Source organism: Hippopotamus amphibius, chromosome 17 (assembly GCF_030028045.1).
Source record: "Hippopotamus amphibius kiboko isolate mHipAmp2 chromosome 17, mHipAmp2.hap2, whole genome shotgun sequence".
NCBI classification, from domain to species: domain Eukaryota; kingdom Metazoa; phylum Chordata; class Mammalia; order Artiodactyla; family Hippopotamidae; genus Hippopotamus; species Hippopotamus amphibius.
The window spans coordinates 53,465,681-53,488,936 of record NC_080202.1 but is presented as its reverse complement, the minus strand read 5'-3'; the positions used below and the strand labels follow the sequence as shown (position 1 = coordinate 53,488,936).

General features: G+C 52.3%; 1 protein-coding gene across 4 annotated transcripts; it reads left to right on the top strand.

Annotated features, from left to right (window-relative positions):
* The first annotated feature begins 523 nt into the window (after window positions 1–523).
* GAA (alpha glucosidase) lies at window positions 524–22,538 on the top strand. Of its 4 annotated transcripts, XR_009049920.1 has the most exons (21): window positions 524–596; window positions 3,233–3,929; window positions 4,939–5,084; window positions 6,811–6,976; window positions 7,060–7,156; window positions 7,642–7,761; window positions 7,842–7,960; window positions 8,047–8,178; window positions 9,121–9,231; window positions 9,762–9,875; window positions 9,973–10,057; window positions 10,499–10,616; window positions 10,979–11,112; window positions 17,786–17,937; window positions 18,101–18,249; window positions 19,270–19,411; window positions 19,895–20,044; window positions 20,478–20,642; window positions 20,950–21,102; window positions 21,517–21,724; window positions 22,145–22,538. XR_009049920.1 is itself a non-coding variant. In XM_057714543.1 (20 exons), exons 2-20 carry the CDS (start codon window positions 3,408–3,410, stop codon window positions 21,574–21,576), a joined length of 2,835 nt encoding a protein of 944 aa, XP_057570526.1. In that variant the 5' UTR covers window positions 524–596; window positions 3,233–3,407; the 3' UTR covers window positions 21,577–22,538. The 4 variants fall into 4 exon arrangements, 3 of the variants coding, with proteins under 3 accessions (XP_057570526.1, XP_057570528.1, XP_057570527.1); XM_057714543.1 differs by having other exon boundaries at window positions 21,517–22,538; XM_057714544.1 differs by having other exon boundaries at window positions 559–634; window positions 21,517–22,538.
* Window positions 22,539–23,256: the final 718 nt, after the last annotated feature.

Genomic DNA, 23,256 nt, shown 5'->3' with positions numbered 1-23,256 from the left:
ACATTTCACTTTGGAAAGCTTGCTCCTTTTTTTTTTATATAACTCTTATTGGAGCATAGTTGCTTTACAATATTGTTAGTTTCTTGCTGTACGAGCTTGCTCCTCTTAACATGAGCCCTTTCTCAATGTATGAGAAGTTCCTTGTCATTGAATGTTTTCACATTAGTCAATTTTGTGGGTTACGACAATGTTTTCCTTTCCAGAAGAAGTTTAAGTTGCTCCCAAATTTTCGCTATTTTTGTCATCTGCGTGCTAGATTCGCAGAGTCGGACCTGGGGGCGGCCTGGCGGGCTCTAGGATGCCCAGGACTCGCTCACGTGGGGGTGTCGCGCCCTCTCCGACCCCGAAGGGCGAGGCCCGGCGTCTGCCAGGACAGCTCTTCCCGGTAGGTGCGCGCCCCCTGGATCCCGCCCACGTCCCAGAGGCCCAAGGAGGGCGAGGATGCCCCACGCGCCCCGCCACCAGAGGGTGCACGCCTGAGGCGAGCACTCACTCAGAGCGCCTGCGCAGCAGCCTGTCACGTGAGCCGCCGCCGCTGCGCCGGTGGGCGCTGGATCCTGAGGCTGCCGCTACAGGCGGGGCGCGCGCGCGCGGAGGTGAGCCGGGGGCCGGGGCCAGACGCGCGTGCGCGGAGGTGAGCGGGCCTGACCTCTGGGCGCGGGCTGCGGGTGGTCCCAGCGAGCGGCGGGGCCGGGGAGGTCCGCAGCTACCGCACAGATTGGAGGCTTGGCGGGTTCGGGCAGTCGTGACGCCCGAAAAGAGAGGTGTCATGGATAGAGGGATTGGTCGTCAGTGCTTTCCTACTGGAGAAGCTGAGCACATCGTGCCGGGGCCGCGGGTGGCAGGGGGCAGCAGTAACGACAGGGACCCCAGTAACATCAGGGACCCCGGGAACTCCACGGTCCCCGCTCACTGCCCCCGAGCTGGACGAGGAAGGCTGCGATTATCCCCGTTCACAGGGAGGAAGCTGAGGCACAGGAGGTTTAGAACGCTTTACTTCCCTCTGCCGATGGTGGAGCTGGGCTTTCAAGCCGGCTTGTCTACATCACCACCATGCCCTGGGGGGCAGTGGTTCAGAGTCACTTCCCTGAAAGCGGGGTGACAGGCCCTCCGAGTCAGCAGTGCCACTTGACCTACTGACCTTCAGTTCGTCCCCATTTTCTCTCTAAATTGTCACGTGCTGTGAGTGTGGCTCTTCCCCGTGCTAGGCTGTTTTCCCTGTCTATAAAATGGAAGCAGGGAACGGCATCGGGTGCTGCCTGGCCGTGCCTCTGGCCACCTCTGCAGCTTCTGAAGTCCAGGTGGGGAGGGCTGAGGTCATTGCCCAAGAGCTCCCAAGTGAGGACCCCTGGACTCCACCCTGAGTTCCCTAGTTTCTGAGTCATCATGAGCACAGATGTGTGTGGCAGGGTCAGGTGGAGCTGGGACACTGTGTGGTATAAAAAATAGATATTTAGTCTTTGTCCCCAGTTCCCTGAACACAGCTCCTAAAAACCCTAGACTCTTGGGGGTGATAAAGAGTGTCTTTTGTATGCTAATGAGATGACTGAGGGCTTGTAGATAGCTTCAAAATGGGGGCTAGTCCCCAGAAGGATTCAACGGTGGGAACTTTCACCTGGCCTTCACATTGACCAGTGGTCACTGATTCCATCATTCGTGTCTACATAATGAAACCCTAAACTAGTTGGGGTTCGAGAGTTTCCAAGCTGGTGAACATATTTTGGTGCTCAGAGGGTGGCCATCCCATAGAAGCTCAGCACCCCTTCCCCATACCTTGCCCTCTGGCTATTCCTGAGTTGTATCCTTTATAATAAACAGGTAATAGTGAGTTCTGTGAGTTCTAGCCAGTTGTTGAACCTGAGGAGTGTTGTGTGAACCCTGGAATTGGTAGCCGCCTGATCAGAAGTGTGGGTGACAACCTGCGACTTGCAGTTAGTGTCTGACATGGGAGAAGTCTTGTAGGACTGAGCACTCAGCCTGTGGGGGGCTGCAGTAACTCTGGGAGTTCATGTCTGAATTGAATGGCTGGACACCCGGCTGGTGTCCAAAGAATGGGAGAATTGGTTGGTGTGAAAAAGCCACACACTTTTGGTGTCATGTTGTGAAAGAAAACAGTTCACTCTTGCACCTAATGTACTGGTGGCCCATGGTGGCCAGAATGTTCCAGGTGACCAGTCTGTGTCTGCAACAGGCTCAGACTCTCTCAGTGACCTGGGCACACTTCTGCCTGGAGTGTGACTTTTCCCCAACACCTGCATGTTTCTGGAGGCCATGAGAATGCAGCTCACAGACCTCCTGCCACAGGGAGCTTCCCTGACAGAGGCTCAGTTGCTGTGCCCTGAAATCATCACTGCATCTCCTGTGAGGGGCTGCCTCCCAGCCCTTAACGCTAGGGCAGGCTGCTTCTGAGAGACCTGGACCCCTCTAACAGCCAACTGTGGCGCGAGGACCCCCAACCCCGTGGCCTTGCCCAGCCTTCCTTAACCTACATGGCAGTCTGGGGCTCTAGGACCCACCTCCCTCCCATGGGGTCAGGCTTGTGCTGGGTGTGTTGGTCCTCTCAGCCCTGTCTGGCAACCTCCCTACTTTTTCTCAAATAGATAAAATCTATTATCTCGCCTAATAAAATCCTTACATGTTTAGTCCCATGTCAGTGTGTGCTTCTCCTCAGAAGAGCTGGACCAACAATGTTCCCTATAAAATATTTAGAACATACAGATAAGCAAGACACAGCTAATAACAGTCTTAGCAGCAGAGTAACCAGAGTGAGGCTTCAGTGCAGCTGCTGTGAAAGAGACCCAGAACCAGACCCCGCACGAGCAGGTTTCTCCCACACCTGACTGCAGGGGCCAGGAGGGGCTCCACCTGCCAAGTCCTGGGGCCCAGGCCTTTCTCCTGTGCTTGGCCGCCCCTGAGTGTTGCCCTGGGCTATAGTGCCTGAGACCCCTCATAGGCTATATCCACGTCTGGGTCAGCCCAGGAGGGACAGAGGGAGGGGGCACTTCCGCCCCACTGGCCAAGATTTCATATAGGAGTGGGACTTACTCCATCTACTGTGGGAACTTGTTTGTTCCACTTGATCTATCACGTGGGTCTTTGTGTGGTATTCTCTTTTACAGACATTCTAGATGTGTTTATTTGTAGCATATTAGAAGACTTCACAATGCACAGGATTCTGCAACTCCCTGTTTGAGACTTTTCTCTCCTTTCCCTTTTTTCCTCCCTCCCCCAGGTCTGCCCTGTTTCCTCACCAGACCTCACTTCCACCCTGTGCGCTGTTGGGCTGGCCACAAGTTCATGTCTGGAAGCTGCTTTGAGAGTCTCCTGAGGCCCCCCGCCGCTCCCTCCTGCTGTCCCGTTGAGCCTGGTTCTTCTGTCTGCAGGCCTCCTGGGCTCGCTGCCCACACATGAGGTGGCCACCCTGCTCCCGCCCCCTGCTGGGGGTCTGCGCCCTAGTCTCCTTGGCCCTCCTGGGGTACATCCTGCTTCATGACTTCGAGGTGGTTCCCCGAGAGCTGCACAGCTTCTCCCAAGAGGAGATTTACCAAGTTCACCAGCCAGGAGCCAGCGGCCAAGGACCCCAGCCCGTCCCAGGGCTCCACGGCAGCCCCAGGGCAGCGCCTACACAGTGCGACCTTCCCCCCAACAGCCGCTTCGACTGCGCCCCAGACAAGGCCATCACCCAGGAGCAGTGTGAGGCCCGGGGCTGTTGTTACATGCCTGCAGGCTGGCCTCCGGGTGCCCAGATGGGGCAGCCCTGGTGCTTCTTCCCTCCCAGCTATCCCAGTTACAGGCTGGAGAACCTGACCACCACCGAGACGGGCTACACGGCCACTCTGACCCGTTTCACCCCGACCTTCTTCCCCAAGGACATCATGACCTTGCGGCTAGACATGCTGGTGGAGACTGAGAGCCGACTCCACTTCATGGTGGGCGGGGTGCGGGTAGGGGCTGGGCAGGGACAGAGAGAGTGTGTGGACAGTGGATGAAGACGGACTCTACAAGGGGTTTGTTTATGCACTGATGTATATTGTGCCCTCACCCAGAGTCCAGGTGTGAGCAGACACAGTGCCTAGACTCAGGGAACAGTGGGCCACTAAGACAGAGACTAGGAGGTTCTAGAATGTGTTCTAGAGGGCAGGGCTCAGGGCAGGTGGTGGGAGGTTAGGTGCCCCCCAGGAAGTGACATTCCAGCTGGGACCTAAAGTGGTGGTCAGCAAGGGGAAAGTGGAGAGGGAGGAAAGGGGGCTGTTCTAGGCAGTGGGTGGTGGGATCCCAGCCACTGAGTGCAGGGCCTCTTGTCCGGTTTACTCCCTGCCCCTGGAACAGTATGCGGCACATAGCAGGTGCTCAGTAAAAACTTGTCAATTGAATAAATGTGCAGACACAAAGGTGAGAGAGTCTGAAGCACATAATTCAGTACAGCCCAGTCATTTTCACAAAGTAATTGACGACAGCCATGGATTACTGAGTGATGACTATGTACCAGACAAGGGCTGGCTGCTCTAATTATGTTTTCTCATTCACCCTATGACCAGGTATGCCAGGTAGAAAAATATTGCCAGATTCAGCAAATAAAAATGCAAATTTGAATTTCAGATAACCCAGGAATTAGTATTTTTTTTTTAGTGTAAGCATGTCCCGTGCAATATCTGAGACATATTTATACTAAAAAAAATTATCTGAAATCCAGATTTCTTGGGCATTCTGTATTTTACCTGGCATCCCACAGGAGGTGCTCTCCTGGCTCTATAGACAAGGAAACTGAGGCTCAGGGATGTGGACCAACCTGTCCACACCCCCATGCTATGTGCAGCTGCCCTGGGACTTGAACTGACCCTTCGCTCCTCTGGAGGGTGAAGGATGGAGTGGACAGGTGTGCAGGGGCAGCCGGCCACCGGACACCAAGGGCCTCATGACACTGCTCTCGTCCTCTAGATCAAAGATCCTGCCAACAAGCGCTATGAGGTGCCCTTGGAGACCCCGCATGTCCGCAGCCGGGCACCGTCCACACTCTACAGCGTGGAGTTCTCGGAGGAGCCCTTTGGTGTGGTCGTGCGGCGGAAGCTGGATGGACGGGTGCTGTGAGTGCCCAGTTTCTGTGCCCCCTACCCACTGGGAGGGTCAGGGAGCTGGAGGGCATCATCCCTGGCCCTGTTGCGGTCCACCCTCCTGCTCTGGCCTCCTTGCTGTTCCTGGCCCGCTGGGGCCCTGGTGCTCACTGTTCCCTCCACCCCGAGCCCTCAAAGGCTCCTCCTCAGAGGGTCCCCCCCACCAACCATCCACCTGTTGAGCCCCACTGGGAGTGATTTTTCCCCTGGGGACATTTGGCAACAGCTGGAGACATTTTAGCTTGTCATCACTGGGGGTGGGGGTGCAGGGATGCTGCTCAGCACCCTGCGATGCCCGGGCCAGCCCAGAGCACGGAGCGGTCAGCTCAGATGTCAGCGGTGCCTCGGCTGAGAAACCCTGGTCCAGTCTAAAGTGGCACCTGCACTCCAGGCAATACCGCCTCCCCTGCTTTATTCTTATTTATTTATCACATACTACACATCCGTATATCAGGCACTGCAGTTCTTAATTCATCTAATCCTCGTAACAACTTGGACGTAGGCACTGTTATTATCCCCACTTTACAGGTGGGGAGACAGAGACACAGAGAGGCCAGGTGCTTGCTGGCAGGGGACGGAGCCCAGCCCGAGTGTTCATGCTGTTGGCCACTCTGCTCCGTGTCCCCCGAGGGCTCGTGTGCCCCCACAGGACCTTACCTTTGCTTGGCCCATGGCTGCCATCTGCCCAAGGCAGGAGCCTTTCCTGTGCCCTCCTGAACCACCAACTCCTAGAGCAGTTCTGACCTACAGCAGGGCTTAGGGATGTTTGTGGGGAGAATGAGGGTGTTGCTTGGTCTTGCTCTCACCTCCCCCCAGCCCAGCCCCCAGGTATTGGATGCACCGAAGCATCTTTTAGATTCAAATGCCGTGGCCGTGAGTCTGAGTGTCCAGTGATGCTCGGGCCCAGAAGTGCCCCGGGTGCCCCCAGCCAGAGGGTCAGCAGTTTTGCCGTGGCCACCTGCCGCCTGTGATGCTAGGCTGTGCAAGCACCTTTCCCAGGACGCATCCCGTGCACATCACCCACATAGTCCTACACAAGTATGTGCCAGCTGACAAGGCCCTGCTTTGCACCAAACTCCACTACACGCTCGGAAGGAGGGAACTTGGACTTGCCCTAATCTTCAGAGCACTCGCCTTCTGAAGTACATTTCTTTCTTTTGTTGCCTGTTCATTTTTTTGGCCGGGCATTGTGGACCTGCTCCCAGGGCTGACACAGCAAAGGGAGGCAAAAATGGGCTGTGCAGATGCAAGGGGTGGGCTGGCTCTGCAGTGGGGGTCTTCTCCAAGAAGCTGACTTTCAAATGGAGTTTGGAGAGAGGTTTTTTAAGCATTTTAGCAGATCTTGGTCTTGAAAATGCACACACATCCGCATGCAGGTGAGCAGAGTCTTATACAGGGGCAGGCGGGGTGCAGCAGGAGCTCGTCCATGAAATCAGCCGTGATGTCTTCCATGCAGAGAGGGACCCTGTCTGTGGTTTTTGCCTTGCTCTTGACCCCATGGAACCTCGGGGCACCCTAACTGCCCCTAGCTGGGCAGTTCCACGAGGTCTGGAAGCAGTTTGGCCCTTGTGGGAGGTGCTCAGGGCCAGACTCGCAGGCTGGAAAGGTTTGGGGCGGCCCTTGCCCAGCACCCGCTTGTGGTCAGGGCTCATGGGGCCGTTGGCTTCTGGCGCGAGGTCGCCTGGTCTCTTCTTGGCAGGCTGAACACCACGGTGGCCCCCCTGTTCTTTGCCAACCAGTTTCTGCAGCTGTCCACCTCCCTGCCGTCCCAGCACATCACGGGCCTTGCTGAACACCTCGGGCCCCTGATGCTTAGCACCAACTGGACCAAGATCACCCTCTGGAACCGGGACATCGCCCCCGTGGTAAAGGGACGGCTGGGGCGGGGCCTGGGATCGGAGGGGCTTCACGAGCCAGGGCCTAAAGCAGGGTGTCTGCTGTGTCCCAGCCCGACGTGAACCTGTACGGGTCTCATCCTTTCTACCTGGTCCTGGAGGATGGCGGGTTGGCTCATGGGGTCTTCCTGCTGAACAGCAATGCCATGGGTAAGCAAGGGGGCACTGGGGCCCTCCGCATCCCCCAGACAGTTCTGCTTCTGAGCCCCTGGCTAGGATTTCCCTGGTGCAGTTATACCCCCTCCTTCATGGAGGGGGCTGGGTCTCTGCACCTGCCTGACAGGCTGGAGGTAGAGGAGGGGGTGGGGCTCCAGTCTTATACACTCTTCTGGGAAATGACCAGTGGGCTTGGCCTCTGCCAGCTCTGTCCTTCAGTGCCTCTAAGGTGGGCTCTGGGACCTCTGACCTGGGCAGGGGGAGCTGAGGCCAAAAAGGGGCCCCCAGGCCCAGCTGCTCAGCATTTTCCTGTCCTGCTCCAAGTCTCTCAGCAAGCTGGGCTCAGAATGACTGTCCCCAGGCCCCCTGTGGGAGAACCCCGCCTCTCCAGCGATGGTCTGGCCCATTGGTGCAGTGCCAAAAGCCCTGGAGAGTGGGGGTGAGTATTTGTCCCTGAGCCCCAGGGCTGCTTCCCCCAGATGTGGTCCTGCAGCCCAGCCCAGCCCTCAGCTGGAGGTCGACAGGTGGAATCCTGGACATGTACATCTTCCTGGGCCCGGAGCCCAAGAGCGTGGTGCGGCAGTACCTGGACGTTGTGGGTAGGCCTCTCCCTGGCCCCGGCCCCTGGCCCCTGCCTCCCCAGCCCCTCCTGCCCACTCACGGTCGCCTTGGTTCCCAGGCTATCCGTTCATGCCACCGTACTGGGGCCTGGGCTTCCACCTGTGCCGCTGGGGCTACTCCTCCACCGCCATCACCCGCCAGGTTGTGGAGAACATGACCAGGGCATACTTTCCTCTGGTGAGTGCCAGGGAGGGGCCTGTGGCCCCGAGGGTGGGGCAGGGGCAGGGAGCCTGGGCCCTGACCGCCCCATGCTGTGGCTGCAGGACGTCCAGTGGAATGACCTGGACTACATGGACGCCAGGCGGGACTTCACTTTCAACAAGGATGGCTTCGCGGACTTCCCGGCCATGGTGCAGGAGCTCCACCAGGGTGGCCGGCGGTACATCATGATTGTCGTGAGTGCCCGCCTCCCTCCCTGTGCCACGGGGAGCAGGCTCTTTTGGGAGGAGTGGGATCCAGGGTCTCATGGCTCCAACTCTCAGTGGCATCGTCCTCGTGCTTGCCATGGTCACTGAGAACGTTCCTGAGGGTCTTTGATCATCGAGGAAATATCAGAATTATAGACTTGGCCCCTGCTGTCCATTGATGTCCCTGGAAACATCAGTCTGTTGCTCAGGATCCTTGCAGCTGTAGGCTACCTGAGCAGCTTAAACCAAGGGTGGGGGGGGGGTCACTCAGCTGACACCACTCAGCTCTGGAAGGGCCAGGTGGAGCTGTGTGCCGGGGCAGCTGGAAGCACAGAAGCTCTGTGAGACTCCTGGCCCTGGCTCCCTGCAGTCAGCTCTGTCTTGTGGGAAGGTGGGCAGGATCTGAGTGGCTCAGCCGGAGGAGACACGTCCCTGGGCCAGTCCCCGCAGCCAGAGGGGTGCAATTCAGAGGCTGCTACAGCTGGGGGGCTGGAGGAGGCGGCGGCGAGGGGGAGCCGAGACGACCAAATGGTTGCCGCCACGGATACCCCTTAGGAGAGGAAGTCATTTGGAATTAGGCTGATGGTCATTTCCATCCTCACAGCTGCTCTGAAGGCAGCAGCATCCAGGGCTACTCAGAGCAGGGAGGGCAGACGCAGGCCTTTTCCTTTTTCATTCTAAATGAAATAAGTGCTCCCTGTAGAACGTTTGTGAAACTCTGGGTCCTTAAAGCACAACGTTTGCATCCAGGTGCACCTCCTTTGTCCGTTGGGGGCGGGATCACATGCATTACCACGCACGGCACGGCCAACACGCCACGTAGGCCCTTCGCCTTGTTACCATTTAGTGAGAGCGTTTTCCCTTTTTCCCAGCAATGGGTGCTGAGGCTTCGGGCGTTTCCTTCTTGTTCTAAGTGGTTTCTCTTCCCAGGATCCTGCTATCAGCAGCTCCAGCCCCGCTGGGACCTACCGACCCTACGATGAGGGTCTGAGGCGGGGGGTCTTCATCACCAATGTGACTGGGCAGCCACTGGTTGGGCAGGTACAGCAGGGCCTGGGGAGCGAGGGGGAGAAAGCAGGGGTTTCTGCCAGTGAGACTGAGGGGGGGGGTGGTCACAGTTGGGGGTGACAGTGGCTCCTGACAAGGAAGACCACCTAGAGTCCTCATGTCAGGGGCCCTTATTTGTGGGCAGCTCAGAAACAAGCTCCAGAGACCCTCCAGGAGGACTTGGGGTCCTCCACATCCTCCGGGCCCCCGGGGGCTTTCTGATGGTTCTCAGGCCTTCCAGGGGAGGGCGCGTCCAGCAGAGTCCCTACCTCCCAGTCCAGGGCAGGCCCAGAACAAGGAGGAAGGGGGTCCAGGCTGAGGGGAGGCTGACAAGGCTCCCAGGAGTGCAGATTCCAGGGCCTGTGGGCCTTTGTGTGAAAGTGGGGCCTCTCCCCATGCTCCTCCCCTCCACAGTCACCCGCCCCCTGGAGATGAGTGAGGCTGCAGCTCTGCCTGTGGCGGGGACACCCAGAGCCTCCATGTGGGCTCCAGGGGCCTTGTCTCCCCTCTGGCCTTGCATCCAGGTATGGCCCGGACTCACTGCCTTCCCTGACTTCACCAACCCCGAGGCCCTTGACTGGTGGCAGGACATGGTGGCCGAGTTCCACGCCCAGGTGCCCTTCGACGGCATGTGGATCGTGAGTGTGGCCCCACCCCTGGGTGTTCCGTGGCCTTGGGGACCAGCCCCACTCTCTGCATCAGGCAGGGCACCCACCCCCAGGGCCTCTCTCACAGGACATGAACGAGCCATCCAATTTCGTGAGGGGCTCAGTGGACGGCTGCCCCAACAGCGACCTGGAGAACCCGCCCTACGTGCCAGGTGAGCTGCTTCCACCTGCCCCGCCCTCAGCACTCGTCGGCTGGGAATTTAATGGCTCAAATCAGGGATTTCCGTTCTCTGGCTTGGGAGACTCAAAGCTCTGCCTTCTGAGAAGCCGATGGGCAGAAGCCACCCCCGGAAAGGCAAGGGGAGACCCCAGCCACCCGAAGCTGACCAGGCATGTGCAGCTGAGGCGAGACCCTTCGGAGGGGGTGTTTCAGACTTAGGCAGCCGGACAGGAAAAGACTTAAAATAGTTCAGGAGCAGGGAGAGGTGAAGTCTGGGTCTGCAGAGGCCAGCCTGCAGCATCACCTTGTCCTGTCCTTGGAGAAGTGGAGACTGTACAGGGACATAACCTATGTCCCAAGGGGGCTCTCAAGATGTGGGGGGGCACCAGCCTGCCGGGAGGAGGCTCCAAGGAAACAGCCCCCTCTTCTCTAGGGGTGGTTGGCGGGACCCTCCAGGCAGCCACCATCTGCACCTCCAGCCACCAGTTCCTGTCCACACACTATGACCTGCATAACCTGTACGGCCTGACTGAAGCCTTCGCCTCCCACAGGTGAGGGGCCAGAGTGCAGGAAGGAGAGGAGGAGGCCCAGGCCACCCTCAGGGCCCCCACCCCCACCCCAGCTCCATGCCTGGTGCCTCAGAGGAAGGGCATGGTGATGAGACAGGGAGGGCAGGGCAGACCAGGACCTCTGGCTCCCTTGAGCCTCAAGGGACGTTTGTCCTCCCTGATCTTCGAGGATAAGTCGGGTGGCAGGGCTGACTGCCTGGCAGACACTGGCAGTGGCCTCAGCCAGCCAGTTCCTTGCTCCCAGCTCATCCTTCCTGCTGCACTGCTGGGCACTCTTGCGGGCAGTGACAGGGTTCCCAGCGACCCTGCTCAGCATCATAACTCTGTCCCCCTGCTCCACCCAGGGCTCTGGTGAAGGCTCGGGGCACGCGCCCCTTCGTGATCTCTCGCGCAACCTTTGCCGGCCACGGCCAATATGCCGGCCACTGGACAGGGGATGTTTGGAGCAACTGGGAGCAGCTTTCCTACTCCGTGCCAGGTGAGTGCACCTGTCAGGAGGGGTTCAAAGAGGGGAGGGTGGGCCCCTCTCTGGGGGGGGGGGGGGGGGGGTTGCCCACAGCTGGGTCCTCAAAGAGATGCTGCTGCGATGGCATGAGGCCCACCGCCAACTCCTGTGGAGTGGGCTCACCTGTGCAAGTCAGCTCACCTGTGGGAGTGGGCTCACCTGTGGTGCCCCTCTTCCGAGTGTCCCCATCTCCGATTCATACTAACATCAGAATATCCCTTCTGGTGACCACATTCTGAATTGCATGAAATAGCATCTGAGCTCAGTCCAAAGGGTGCCGCTACCCCTCTCGTCTTAGTGCCCAGCTCCACCCTGCAAAGAAAATTTTGATTTTTGTTCTGAGAGCTCTGATGCCGCAGACAGGTCTTAGGCCCAAGGGATGGCTCAGGAGCCCTGAGGAAGGGGTTAGAAGGGACCCCCAAGGTCACAGCTGAAGAGAGAATCCACTAAACCCCCAGCCTGGAAGTGCTTTCATAGTCCCAGACTTGCTTCCATGTGCAATGCATCTTCAGAGCCTCAGGCCACAGGGACATCCTGCCCAGGTGAGCTCTTGAGTGAGAAGTCCATTCCTGCTTCACAAAGCTGGCTCTGCGCACAGGTGCCCACTGGCTCTGATTTTCACCCTGGGGCCAGCGTGGCAGGTCGGGCCTGAGCGCCTGCAGGCCAGTCTCTGAAGCCACCCCAGAGTCGGATTCCTGGGCTTTGTGTCCACCTGTCTGGTTCTTGGGTTTCAGTTCTGGTGTGAGCTGTTGTTACCAGGCTGAGGCTGTGCAGCTCCCAGGAGCTGCTGTGACCCAGACCAGCGTTGCTCATGGCCCCAGGCTGCGTCCCCATCCTGCCCACTGGCTTCCAGGCTGGGTCCTGGCTCCTGAAGAGACACCGAGGAGAGGGTGGCCCAGCAGCCTCAAGTCCTACTGAGTGGTGGTGGGGTGGTGGGGTCGGCACAGGGTCCAGATGCCCTGAAAGCTGTCTGACCCTTCAGCAGCTCAGGGGACTCACTGACCCTCTGCTGTAATGAAGTACCACACCCCAGGTGGTTTAAAACAAGAAACTCATTCTCAGACTAGAGATCTGATCACGGTGTCAGCAGGGCCTTGCCCTCTCTGAGGCTCTAGATAGAAACCCTCCTTGCTTCTTCCCACTCCTGGTGGTTGCCAGCACTCCTTGGCCCTCCTTGGTTTGAGGCTGTGTCACTCTAAGCTCTGCCTCTGTCATCTCTTGGCCTTTTTCCTGTGTCCTTGTCTTAACATGGCGTTTTCCCTATTTTTTTTTTTTTTTAAATATAGTTCCCTGTGCTATACAGTAGACCTTGCTGTTTATCTATTTTACATATAGTGGTATATATCTTGCTAATCCCAAACTCCTGATTTATCCCTCCCCCACCTCCTTTCCCCTTTGGTAATCATAAATTTGTTTTCTGTGTTTGTGAGTCTGTTTCTGATTTGTAAATAAGTTCATTTAAATCATATTTTAGATTCCACATATACCTGGTATCATATGGTATTTTTGTCTTTCTCTCTCTGACTTAGTATCATAATCTTTAGGTCCATCCATGTTGCTGCAAATGGCATTATTTTATTCTTTTTTCATGGTTGAGTAATATTCCATCATATATATATATCTTCTTTATCCATTCACCTGTCAATGGACACATAGGTAGCTTCCATGTCTTGACTATTGTAAATAGTGCTGCTATGAACATTGGAGTGCATGTATCTTTTTGAATTATAGTTTTGTCCAGATATATGCCCAGGAGTGGGATTGCTGGATCATATGGCAGCTCTATTTTTAGTTTTTTAAGGAACCTCCATACTGTTGTCCATAGTGGCTGCACCATTTTACATTCCCACCAACAGTGTAGGAGAGTTACATTTTCTCTACAACTTCTCCAGCATTTATCATTTGTAGACTTTTTTATTTTCGGGCACACGGGCTTAGTTGCTCTGCGGCATGTGGGATCTTCCTGGAGCTGGGATCGAACCCATGACCTCTGCATTGGCAGGCGGATTCTTAACCACTGCGCCACCTAGGAAGCCTTATCATTTGTAGACTTTTTAATGATGCCCATTCTGACCAGTGTGAGGTAATACCTCGTTGTTTTGATTTTGCATTTCTCTAATAATTAGGGATGTTGAGCATCTTTTCATGTGCTTATTGGCCATCTGTATGTCTTCTTTGGAGAAATGTCTTTTTAGGTCTCCTGCCCATTTTTTGATTAGGTTGTTTGTTTTTTTGACGTTGAGCTATACGGGCTGTTTATATATTTTTGAAATTAATCCCTTGTCAGTCACATCATTTGCAAATATTTTCTCCCAGTCCATAGGTTGTCCTTTCATTTTGTTTATGGGTTCCTTTGCTGTCCGAAAGCTTATAAGTTTCATTAGGTCCCATTTGTTTATTTTTGCTTTTATATTTATAGCCTAGAGAGACTGACCTAAGAAAACACTGCTATGATTTATGTCAGAATATTTTGCCTATGTTCTCTTCTAGGAGTTTTGTGCTCTCATGTCTCATATTTAAGTCTCTAGGCCATTTTGAGTTTATTTTTGTGTGTAGTGTAAGGGGGTGTTCTTCATTGATTTACGTGAAGCTGTCCAGCTTTCCCAACAATACTTACTGAACAGACTGTCTTTTCTCCTTTGTATATTCTTGCCTCCTTTTTTGAAGGTTACTTGTCCGTAGGTGTGTAGGTTTATTTCTGGGCTCTATTCTATTCCATTGATCCATGTGTTTGTTTTTGTGCCAATACTACACTGTTTTGATTACTGTAGCTTTGTAGTATTGTCTGAAGTCTGGGAGGGTTACGCCTCCAGTTTTGTTCTTTTCTCTCAGGATTGCTTCGGCAATTCTGGGTCTTGTATGGTTCCATATAAATTTTAGGATTGTTTGTTCTAGTTCTTTGAAAAATGTCATGAGTAATTTGATAGGGATTGCATTAAATCTGCAGATTGCTTTGGGTAGTATGACCGTTTTAACAATATTAATTCTTCCAATCCAAGAGCATGGGATATCATTCCATCTCTTTGAATCATCTTCAGTTTCCTTTATCAATGTTTTATAGTTCTCAGCATATAAGTCTTTCACCTCCTTGGTCAGGTTTTTTCTGAAGTATTTTTTATTTTTTATTTTGTGGCTGTACCGCATGGCTCGTGGGATCTTAGGTCCCCAACTAGGGATCCAGCCTGGGCCCACAGCGGTGAAAGGGCCAAGTCCTAACCACTGGACAGCTAGGGAATTCCCTGAAGTATTCTTTTAATGCAATTTTAAAAGGGATTGTCTTTTTACTCTCCTTTTCTGCTATTTCATTGTTAGTGTAAACAAAGAACAGATTTCTGTATGTTAATCTTGTATCCTGCTACCTTGCTGAACTTATCAGTTCTAATAGTTTTTGTGTGGAGTCTTCAGAATCTTCTATATATATATAGTATCATGTCATCTGCATATAATGACAGTTTTACCTTTTCCAGTTTGGATACATTTTATTTCTTGTCTGATTGCTGTGGTCTGGACTTCCAATACTATGTTGAATAGAAATGGTGAGAGTGGGCATCCATGTCTTGTTCCAGAAGGCTTTCAGCTTTTCACTGTTGAGTATTATGTTGGCTTTTATTATGTTGAGATATGTTCCCTCTGTACCCACTTTGGTAAGAGTTTTTATTGTGAATGGATGTTGAATTTTATCAAATGCTTTTTCTGCAGCTATTGAGATGATCATGTGCTTTGTGTCATTTGTTGATGTGGTGTATCACATTGATTTGCATATGTTGAACCATCCTTGTGACCCTGGGATGAATCATACTTGATCTTTTTTATGTGTTGTTGGATTCAGTTTGTGTTGTTTTGTTGAGAATTTTTGCATCCATATTCATCAAAGATACTGGCCTATAATTTTCTTTTTTGGTAGTGTCTTTCGTTTTCATATCAGGGTGATGATGGTTTCATAGAATGACTTTGGGAGCGTTCCCTCCTTTTCAATATTTTGGAAGAGTCTGAGAAGGATCAGTATTAGTTCTTCTTTATATGTTTGGTAGAATTCCCCAGTGAAGCCATCTGGTCCTAGACTTTTGTTTGCAGGGAGTTGGGTTTTTTTGTTTTTGTTTTTTTAATTACAGATTCTATCTCATGTCTAGTGATTGATCTATACAAATTATATATTTCTTCTTGATTTGGTTTTGGTGGGCTGGATGTTTCTAGAAACTTGTCCGTTTCTTCTAGGTTGTCCAGTTTGTTGGCATATAATTATTCATAGTATTCTCTTATGATTTTTTGTATTTCTGCAGTATCAATTGTTATTTCTCCTCTTTCATTTCTTATTTTGTTTACCTGGGTCCTCTCTTTTCTTCTTAGTAAGCCTGGCCAGAGGTTTGTCAATTTTGTTTACCCTTTCAAAGAACCAGTTCTTAGTTTTATTGTGTTTTTTTTCCTATTGTTTTTTAACCTCTATTTTATTTCCTCTCTGATCTTTACTGTTTCCTTCCTTCTGCTGACTTTAGGTTTTTGTTCTTTTCTTTTAGGTGGTAGGTTAAGTTTTTTGAGATTTTTCTTGTCTTTTGAGGAAGGCCTGTATTGCTATGAACTTCCCTCCAAGGACTGCTTTTCCTGCATCCCATAGATTTTGCTTGGCTGTATTTTCATTGTCATATGTTTCAAAGTATATTTCAGTATCCTCTTTATTTCATCATTGACCCATTGGTTTTTTTAGTAGCATGTTGTTTAGTCTCTGTGTAATTGTTTTTTTCTCTCCATGGTTGATTTCTAGTTTTATGCCATTGTGGTCAGAAAAGATGCTTGAGATAATTTCTATCCTTTTAAGTTTGTTGAGGCTTGTTTTTATCCTAGTATATGGTCTATCCTAGAGAATGTTCCATGTGTACTTGAAAAGAATGTGTATTCTGTTTTGGTTTTTTTTTTTGGAAGTAATGTCCTGAAAACATTAATTCTGTTTTATTGTGTCATTTAGGATCTCTGTTGCCTTATTGATTTTGATGTCAGTGGGGTGTTAAAGTCTCCTATTATTATCATATTCCCATCAGTTTCTCCCTTTATGTCTGTTAGTATTTGGTTTTTGTATTTAAGTGCTCCTGTATTGGGTGCAAATATGTTAGAGTATAATATCCTCTTCTTATATTGATCCTTTTATCATTATATAGTGTGCTTCTTTATCTTTATAGCCTTTGTTTTGAAGTCTATTTTGTCTGATGTGAGTATTGCTCACCCCACTTTCTCATCATTTCTATTTGCATGAAATATCTTTTTCCATCCTCTCACTTTCAAGCTATGTGTGTCCTTTGCCCTAAAGTGGGTCTCTTGTAGGCAGCACATTGTAGGCTCTTGTTTTATTATCCATCTGCTGCTCTGTGTCATTTGATTAGAGCATTTAGTTTGTTGACATTTAAGGTAATTATTGATATGTATTGCCATTTTAAATTGCCAGTGCCATTTTAAATCTTGTTTTCCAGTTGATTTTTGTATTTCTTCTTTGTTCCTTTTTGTTTTTCCTTTTGTGGTTTGATGGTTTTCTTTTGCATTATGCTTGTGTTCTCTTTTTGGTTTTCATGAGTCTGTTGTATGTTTTTGATCTGTGTTTACCCTGTTTTTCAAGTATGTTAACCCATTACTATATCTACTTGCTTTAGACTGGTGGTCACATAGGCTCAAACACATTCTGAAAAAGAAACCTATATTTTATCACTCCCTTCCCTGGCACTTTATGACTTTGATGTCCTCTTTCACATCTTCATGTTCATCCCTTTGCTGCTGTTCATTGTAGTTATTTTTGCTTTTACAAAAATATTTTTGATTTTTTTTTTCAATCTTTATACTGGCTTATTTAAGGGATTTCCTTTCCAATTGTGCTTTTCTTTTTCCTATAGATTCTTGCTTCTTTCCTATTCAGAGAAGACCTTTCAATATTTCTTTTAGGATAGGGTTAGGTTTTAGTTTTTGCTTGTCTGAGAGATTCTTTCTCTCTCCTTCTATTCTAAGTGATAGTCTTGCTGGGTAGAGTATCCTAGACTGCAGGTTTTACCCTTTCAGGGCTTTGAATATATCTTGCCACTCCCTTCTGGTCTGCAATGTTTCTGTAGAGAAATCAGCTGATGGCCTTATGGGGTTCCCTTGTAATTAACTCTGTTTTTCTCTTGCTGCCTTTAGACTCCTCTTTAACTTTTGCCATTTTAATTATGTCTTAGTGTAGGTCTATTTGGGTTCATCTTGTTTGGGACCCTCTGTGCTTCCTGTACCAGTTCCCCCTTCTGATAAGGTCACCAGTCATGGTGCACTAGGGCCCACCCTAATGTCCTCATCACAACCTGATTACATCTTCAATGACTCTGCTTCTAAATATGGCAACCAGGGGTTAGGACTAGAACTTACCTTTGGTGGGGGGACACAATTCAACCCTAACAGGTCTAGTTTGACCTTCCCACCCTGGGAGTTAGGGAGCAGGTGTGGCTTGTCATTCTGCTAACCACAAGTACAAGATGCAACAGCCATCGGTGTGCTGACCATCAGGTGGGGGCTGGGTGGGAGAAGTTTGGGAGGGATCCTCGCCTCTAGGCAGTTCAACAGACATGTCTGTCAGGCTCCTTGGCCCTGGACTGGTCCTGCTGTGACAGCTGGAGGCCCATCTGACTCTGCCCTCCAGAAATTCTGCTCTTCAATCTGCTGGGGGTGCCCCTGGTGGGGGCCGACATCTGTGGCTTCCTGGGCAACACCTCGGAGGAGCTGTGCGTGCGCTGGACCCAGCTGGGGGCCTTCTATCCCTTCATGCGGAACCACAATGGCCTGAACAGCCTGGTAGGGTGGGGGCAGCAGGGGAGGCTGTGCCCTGGGGAATGTGCTTTATGTGCCAATGAGCCCAGCACTAGCTGGCCCAGAAATGCCAGCTCTCCTGGGGTGGGGGGACCTCAGGGTCCGCGGTCCCAGATCCCAGGTGCTTCCTGCACTCTCTCCACCTCAGCCACAGGAGCCGTACAGGTTCAGCGAGACAGCACAGCAAGCCATGAGGAAGGCCTTTGCCCTGCGCTACATGCTGCTGCCCTATCTCTATACGCTGTTCCATGGGGCCCATGTCAGAGGCGAGACCGTGGCCCGGCCCCTCTTCTTGGAGTAAGTGCCTGGGGTTGGGATCAATGACCTCAGGCCCAGTGACCCCAAGGCAGCCACCCTGCTGCAGGGGGTGTTCCAGGCACCAAGAGAGGAAGGAGGTTGCAGCAAAATCTAGGCCTTCCCCACCGAGGTGCCCCTTGAACTCCCAGCTCCCACCTGTTAGATTTCAGCTCAGGGCTAGGAGCACTAAATAACAGAAAAACCCAGGATGAACACTGAGTACAGACCAGCCTCCCAGATGGTAAAACAAGTTATAAGACTATTGTGATTGACTCTATTTGGGGCTTAAGGGAACACAACCACCAAAGAAATCCAGTAGGTAGACCCTAAATAGGACTTAGTATTCCTAAGAAGTTCCCATACCATAAAGTGGCACCTCGCATCAGGGGATTAAAGGATTCTCCAGTAGTAAGGTAATTAGTTAGCTATTTGCAAAAATCAATTTATTTTCCACTCACCCCACATAAACCTAAGTTCCAAATGGATTAAATAGTTAAATGTCAAAAATTAAGTTGTAGAAAAAGCCACAGGAAAACAGAAGTGAATGTTTCTCTGTGCTCTGTCAGGAGAGGGCTTTCTAAACATTAAAGGCAAAAAGCAAAGGGAAGGAGGTTTAATTTAGAAAAACAAAGTAATCCTTCTCTGAACATAAACAGAAAAACATTAAAATTGCTCTGAACTTAGATTGTCAGGGCAAACAAATGGGAGAAAACATTGTCAATAAAATGACAGTCACTCTCCCTAATGTACAGAAACTCAGACCAGGGGTAAGACTAACATTAAGAACCAGATAGACACTTGGGCAAGAACACAGTTTGCAAACAGGAAATGTGAACAGGTCATGCCTGGATAGTTGGGCAGGGGGAGGTTATTCTAGGCTCCTGCCTTGACTTAAGCTGGCCAGAACCGGCCCTGCCACGTGTAACGCAGGTCCTCTGGCTCCTTTCCACGCCTCCCCATGGGCCCTGAGCCCACTGACCTCAGAGGTCACCAGGCCACCTGCATGTCCCTCGTTTGAAGGTTCCCTGAGGACCCCCACACCTGGACCGTGGACCGCCAGCTTCTGTGGGGGGAGGCTCTGCTTATCACCCCGGTGCTCGAGGCCGGGAAGGTTGAGGTCACTGGCTACTTCCCCCGCAGCACGTGGTACGACCTGCAGACGGTGAGTCCTGGGGCCCTGAAACCTGGGAGGACAGAGGGGGTCTTGCCTCCAGCACCGTCGGTATGAACCAGATAGTGAAAAAGGAGTCCTGGCTGCATGACTGAAACCTGGGAGGACAGAGGGGGTCTTGCCTCCAGCACTGTCGGTATGAACCAGATAGTGAAAAAGGAGTCCTGGCTGCATGACGGCCCTCACCTGGGCACTCCACCAGCATCATCCCTTGCGATCCTTGCAAGACCCATTTTCCAGATGGAGAAACTGAGGCTGAGTAGGTGACTTGCCACTGAGCTGAGCTGGGACTCCCAACTCTTTTCCCAAACTCCTGCCCCTTTTTGCATCCTCTGACTTGCCCCATCCAAGCCCTGGCTTGAGCCTTTCATGCTGTATCCCCACTGTGTGGCCAGGTCTTTGCTCTTGGCTCCCAACAAGAGCACAGGAGCTTGGCACACCCAGGACCCTTTGTGACATGACATCCCCCTCCAGGTGCCAGTGGAGGCCTTTGGCAGCCTCCCACCTCCACCTCCTGCACCCCTCACGTCTGCCATCCACAGTGAGGGACAGTGGGTGACACTGTCCGCCCCACTGGACACCATCAACCTCCACCTCCGGGCTGGGCACATCATCCCCATGCAGGTACTTGGGCCAGGCGCCTGATCCCATTTGTCCAGCCCTGGGGCTACTGGGACCCCATGTGCCTCTGTTCAGTTGGGGGTCTGCCCCCAGGCAGAGATGATACTTCTGAGGGCTGAGGATGAACTGGGCTGGGGAAGGACACTCAGGATACATCCCTGCACTCACTTGCTCCAGGGCGGGGTGGAGGGGAGGCCTGCTTCATTGGCCCTTCTCAGAAAACAGTCAGTCTGCAAACCTTTGTGGGTTTCATGTCCTCTGAGGTGTCCACCTGGGCCACGGTGGTCTCCACAGGCCTCCAGGCCACTTGGCCATAGGCAGTCCTGTGGATTCTGGTTTCTTCCAGCACAGTGCTGTCCCAGCCTAGTGCACCTCACGCCTGGGTCCGGAGGCCTCCACCAGGCTTGGGACAGTGACGTGGGCCACCCCCTCCCAGGGCCCTGGCCTCACGACCACAGAGTCCCGCAAGCAGCCCATGGCCCTGGCTGCGGCCCTGACTGCAAGTGGGGAGGCCCGAGGGGAGCTGTTCTGGGACGACGGGGAGAGCCTGGGAGCGCTGGACCGTGGGGTCTACACGCAGGTCATCTTCCTGGCCAGGAACGTGAGTCCTGGGATCCGCCCAGACTGGGGGCCATCTTGGGGTGACTATCCTGACTTGATGAGGGGAGCTGGCCTGGGGTCCTGGGATGGCCACCTGTCCCTGGGTCAACTGGACTAAAGGGGAGAAGAGCCCGTAGGCCAAGTGCCTTGGCTGGAGTGCCCTGTGCTGCGCCAGTGTCTGAGGGTTTGCACGGAGTGTGCTGCCCACTTGCCCTCCCCATTGGCCATCCAGAGGCCCTGCCCCGATGGGGCTTCGTGCCCCAGGCCATCTGCTCACACCTCCGGTCCTGTCTCTCTGCTCTGGCCAGAACACCATTGTGAACCAGCTGGTGCACGTGAGCAGTGAGGGGGCTGGCCTACAGCTGAGGAAGGTGGCCGTCCTGGGAGTGGCCACAGCCCCCCAGCAGGTCCTCTGCAATGGCGTTCCTGTCTCCAACTTCACCTACAGCCCTGACACAGAGGCAAGAGAGCCCACATTCGGGGCTAGAGGGCCTATCCCTGAGGCTGGGTGAGGGGGCAGGAGGTGCCTCAGGGTGAGGGGCATCATAGGACTCCCTGTCCAGAAGGGACGCAGAGGACACTCGGGCCTTATAAAGGGCAGAGAGGAACTGCTCCTTAGAGGCAGGAGTGGGACGGTTCAGCCCCCTCACACTTCACATCTTCCCTCTGCCTGTGTCCAAATTGTTGGCCCCTGGTTAAAGGGCAGCTTGTTTCCAAAGCATACTAAGGCGGCCACTGCCAAGGGTGCTGGGAGGGAACAGAGCAAGATGCTCCCAGGGCCGGGACAGGCCTCATGTCCAGTCCACCCACGTCTAGACTCCTGTCTGCCCCACTTCTGTTGCCCAACAAATTTTCCTCCTATTTCTCGTCCCCAGACCCTGGACATCCCTGTCTCGCTGATGATGGGAGAGCAGTTTCTCATCAGTTGGTCTTAACCTGGAGCCCAGTGATGTGCTGCTCCTTTACAGACCTCCTGGCAGCCCAGCACCTGCACCCTCAGTCAGCAGTGTGTGGGCCTTGGGTGTCAGAAGCGCTTACCCCGCATCGCATGTCACTGACATCCCTGAATACTCGGATCTGCTTGTGAGTCTGCCTCCCCAGCTCTGGGCCAGCAGCTCTCCTGAGTCTTCAGTCCAGATCCCAGTCAGGTCAATGCCCTGAGGGGTGCCCTATGTTTGGAATGTTTACTGGAAGGTTTGCTTCTCTGTAGCCTCTCACTGTGATGCGCGCACTGTCAGTCACCAGTGCCTGCCTGTGATGCAGAGGTGGTCCTTGGGGTGGGGTGGTACCTGTTCCCCAAGGTCCCACCTCAGGTAGCTCTGCTGCTGCTCTGACCTGATAAGAGTACAGAGCTGGGGGCCGCTGCAGGTGGCTTTCTGGGCAGCTGCCCCCAACAACAGGTTGGGGCTGTCCACTAATCTGATGAGTGGGCCTGGACACTTGGCAGAATTCACAGGACTTGGGGAACCCTTAATCTGAAGTGCAATTATTTTTTAATAAAAGGGGCACGTGCAATCAAGCTTCTGCTGGTCCTTCTGAGATTCCGGGTAAGGAGGGTGTCTAAAGGCCCTGACACAGAAGCAGGACTCCATCCTCGATGGGCCCCTGGACGTTCCCGGGTGGGGTGCGTGTGGGTGGTATACTGTGAATGCTCGAAGTAGCACCCTCACATCCCCATCGCACACCCCAGTATCACCCATCTCTAAGGTAACTGGAGGACATCCAGCTGGGCTGCTGGGAGACACACCCTACCCCCTACCCTGACCCCGCCCAAGGGCTGTGTAGACTAAGCTGCTTTGCCTCCACACCTCTGTTCCCAGGCAACAGCTGGTATGCTTTTGGTCACTGTAGATTATATTTTCTAGAATTTTATATAAATGGAATCATATAGCATGTTTTTCTTTTGGTCTGATTACTCAAATTACTTTGAGATTTATCTATGTTGTGTGCTTTTTCATTGCCAAATAGTTTCCCATTGGATGGAGGTGCCATATTTATCAAATTTTCACGGACGTTGGGACTGTTTCAGGTTTTGACTACTATGTATAAAGATGTGGTAAGCAGTCACAGACCAGTCTGTGAACGGACATGTTTTCATTTCTCCAGAGCAAACACGAAGTGTGATATGGTCAGGTCACATGGAGGGGGGTGCACGTGATTGAACTGTTTTCCAAAGTGGGTGACCCACTCTGCCTTCCTACCAGCCTTGCTGTCACTTGGTCTGGTGTGTCTGCTCACTTTCAGCTGTTGCAATGACAGTAGATATCACAGTTCTGATCTGCATGTCCCTAATGACTGAAGAAGGTGAGCATCTTTCATGGACTTATGTCACCCATGAATCTTCTTTGGTGAAGTTTCTGTTCAGGTATTTTGCCTGTTTTTTACTTGGATTTATTCACATTATTGAATTATAAAACATTGTTTTTATTGCTATCGTAACAAATTACCACAATCTCTGTGGCTTAAAATATTGGGTTGGCCAAAAAGTTCATTTGGTTTTAAGTAAAAGACACAATTTTCATTTTCACCAAGAACTTTATTAAACAATGTATTCATTAACTGAACAAACTTTTGGCCAACCCAATAAAACAGATTTATTCTATCACAGTTCTGTA

What these genes read in the sequence shown, in the direction of transcription:
- GAA (XM_057714543.1), top strand. Translation starts at nt 3,408, where the DNA reads ATGAGGTGGCCACCCTGCTCCCGCCCCCTGCTGGGGGTCTGCGCCCTA. An exon ending in GCCCGGCCCCTCTTCTTGGA is followed by an intron (nt 18,250 to 19,269) that starts GTAAGTGCCTGG and finishes CCTCGTTTGAAG; the next exon opens with GTTCCCTGAGGACCCCCACA. An exon ending in CGTGGTACGACCTGCAGACG is followed by an intron (nt 19,412 to 19,894) that starts GTGAGTCCTGGG and finishes ATCCCCCTCCAG; the next exon opens with GTGCCAGTGGAGGCCTTTGG.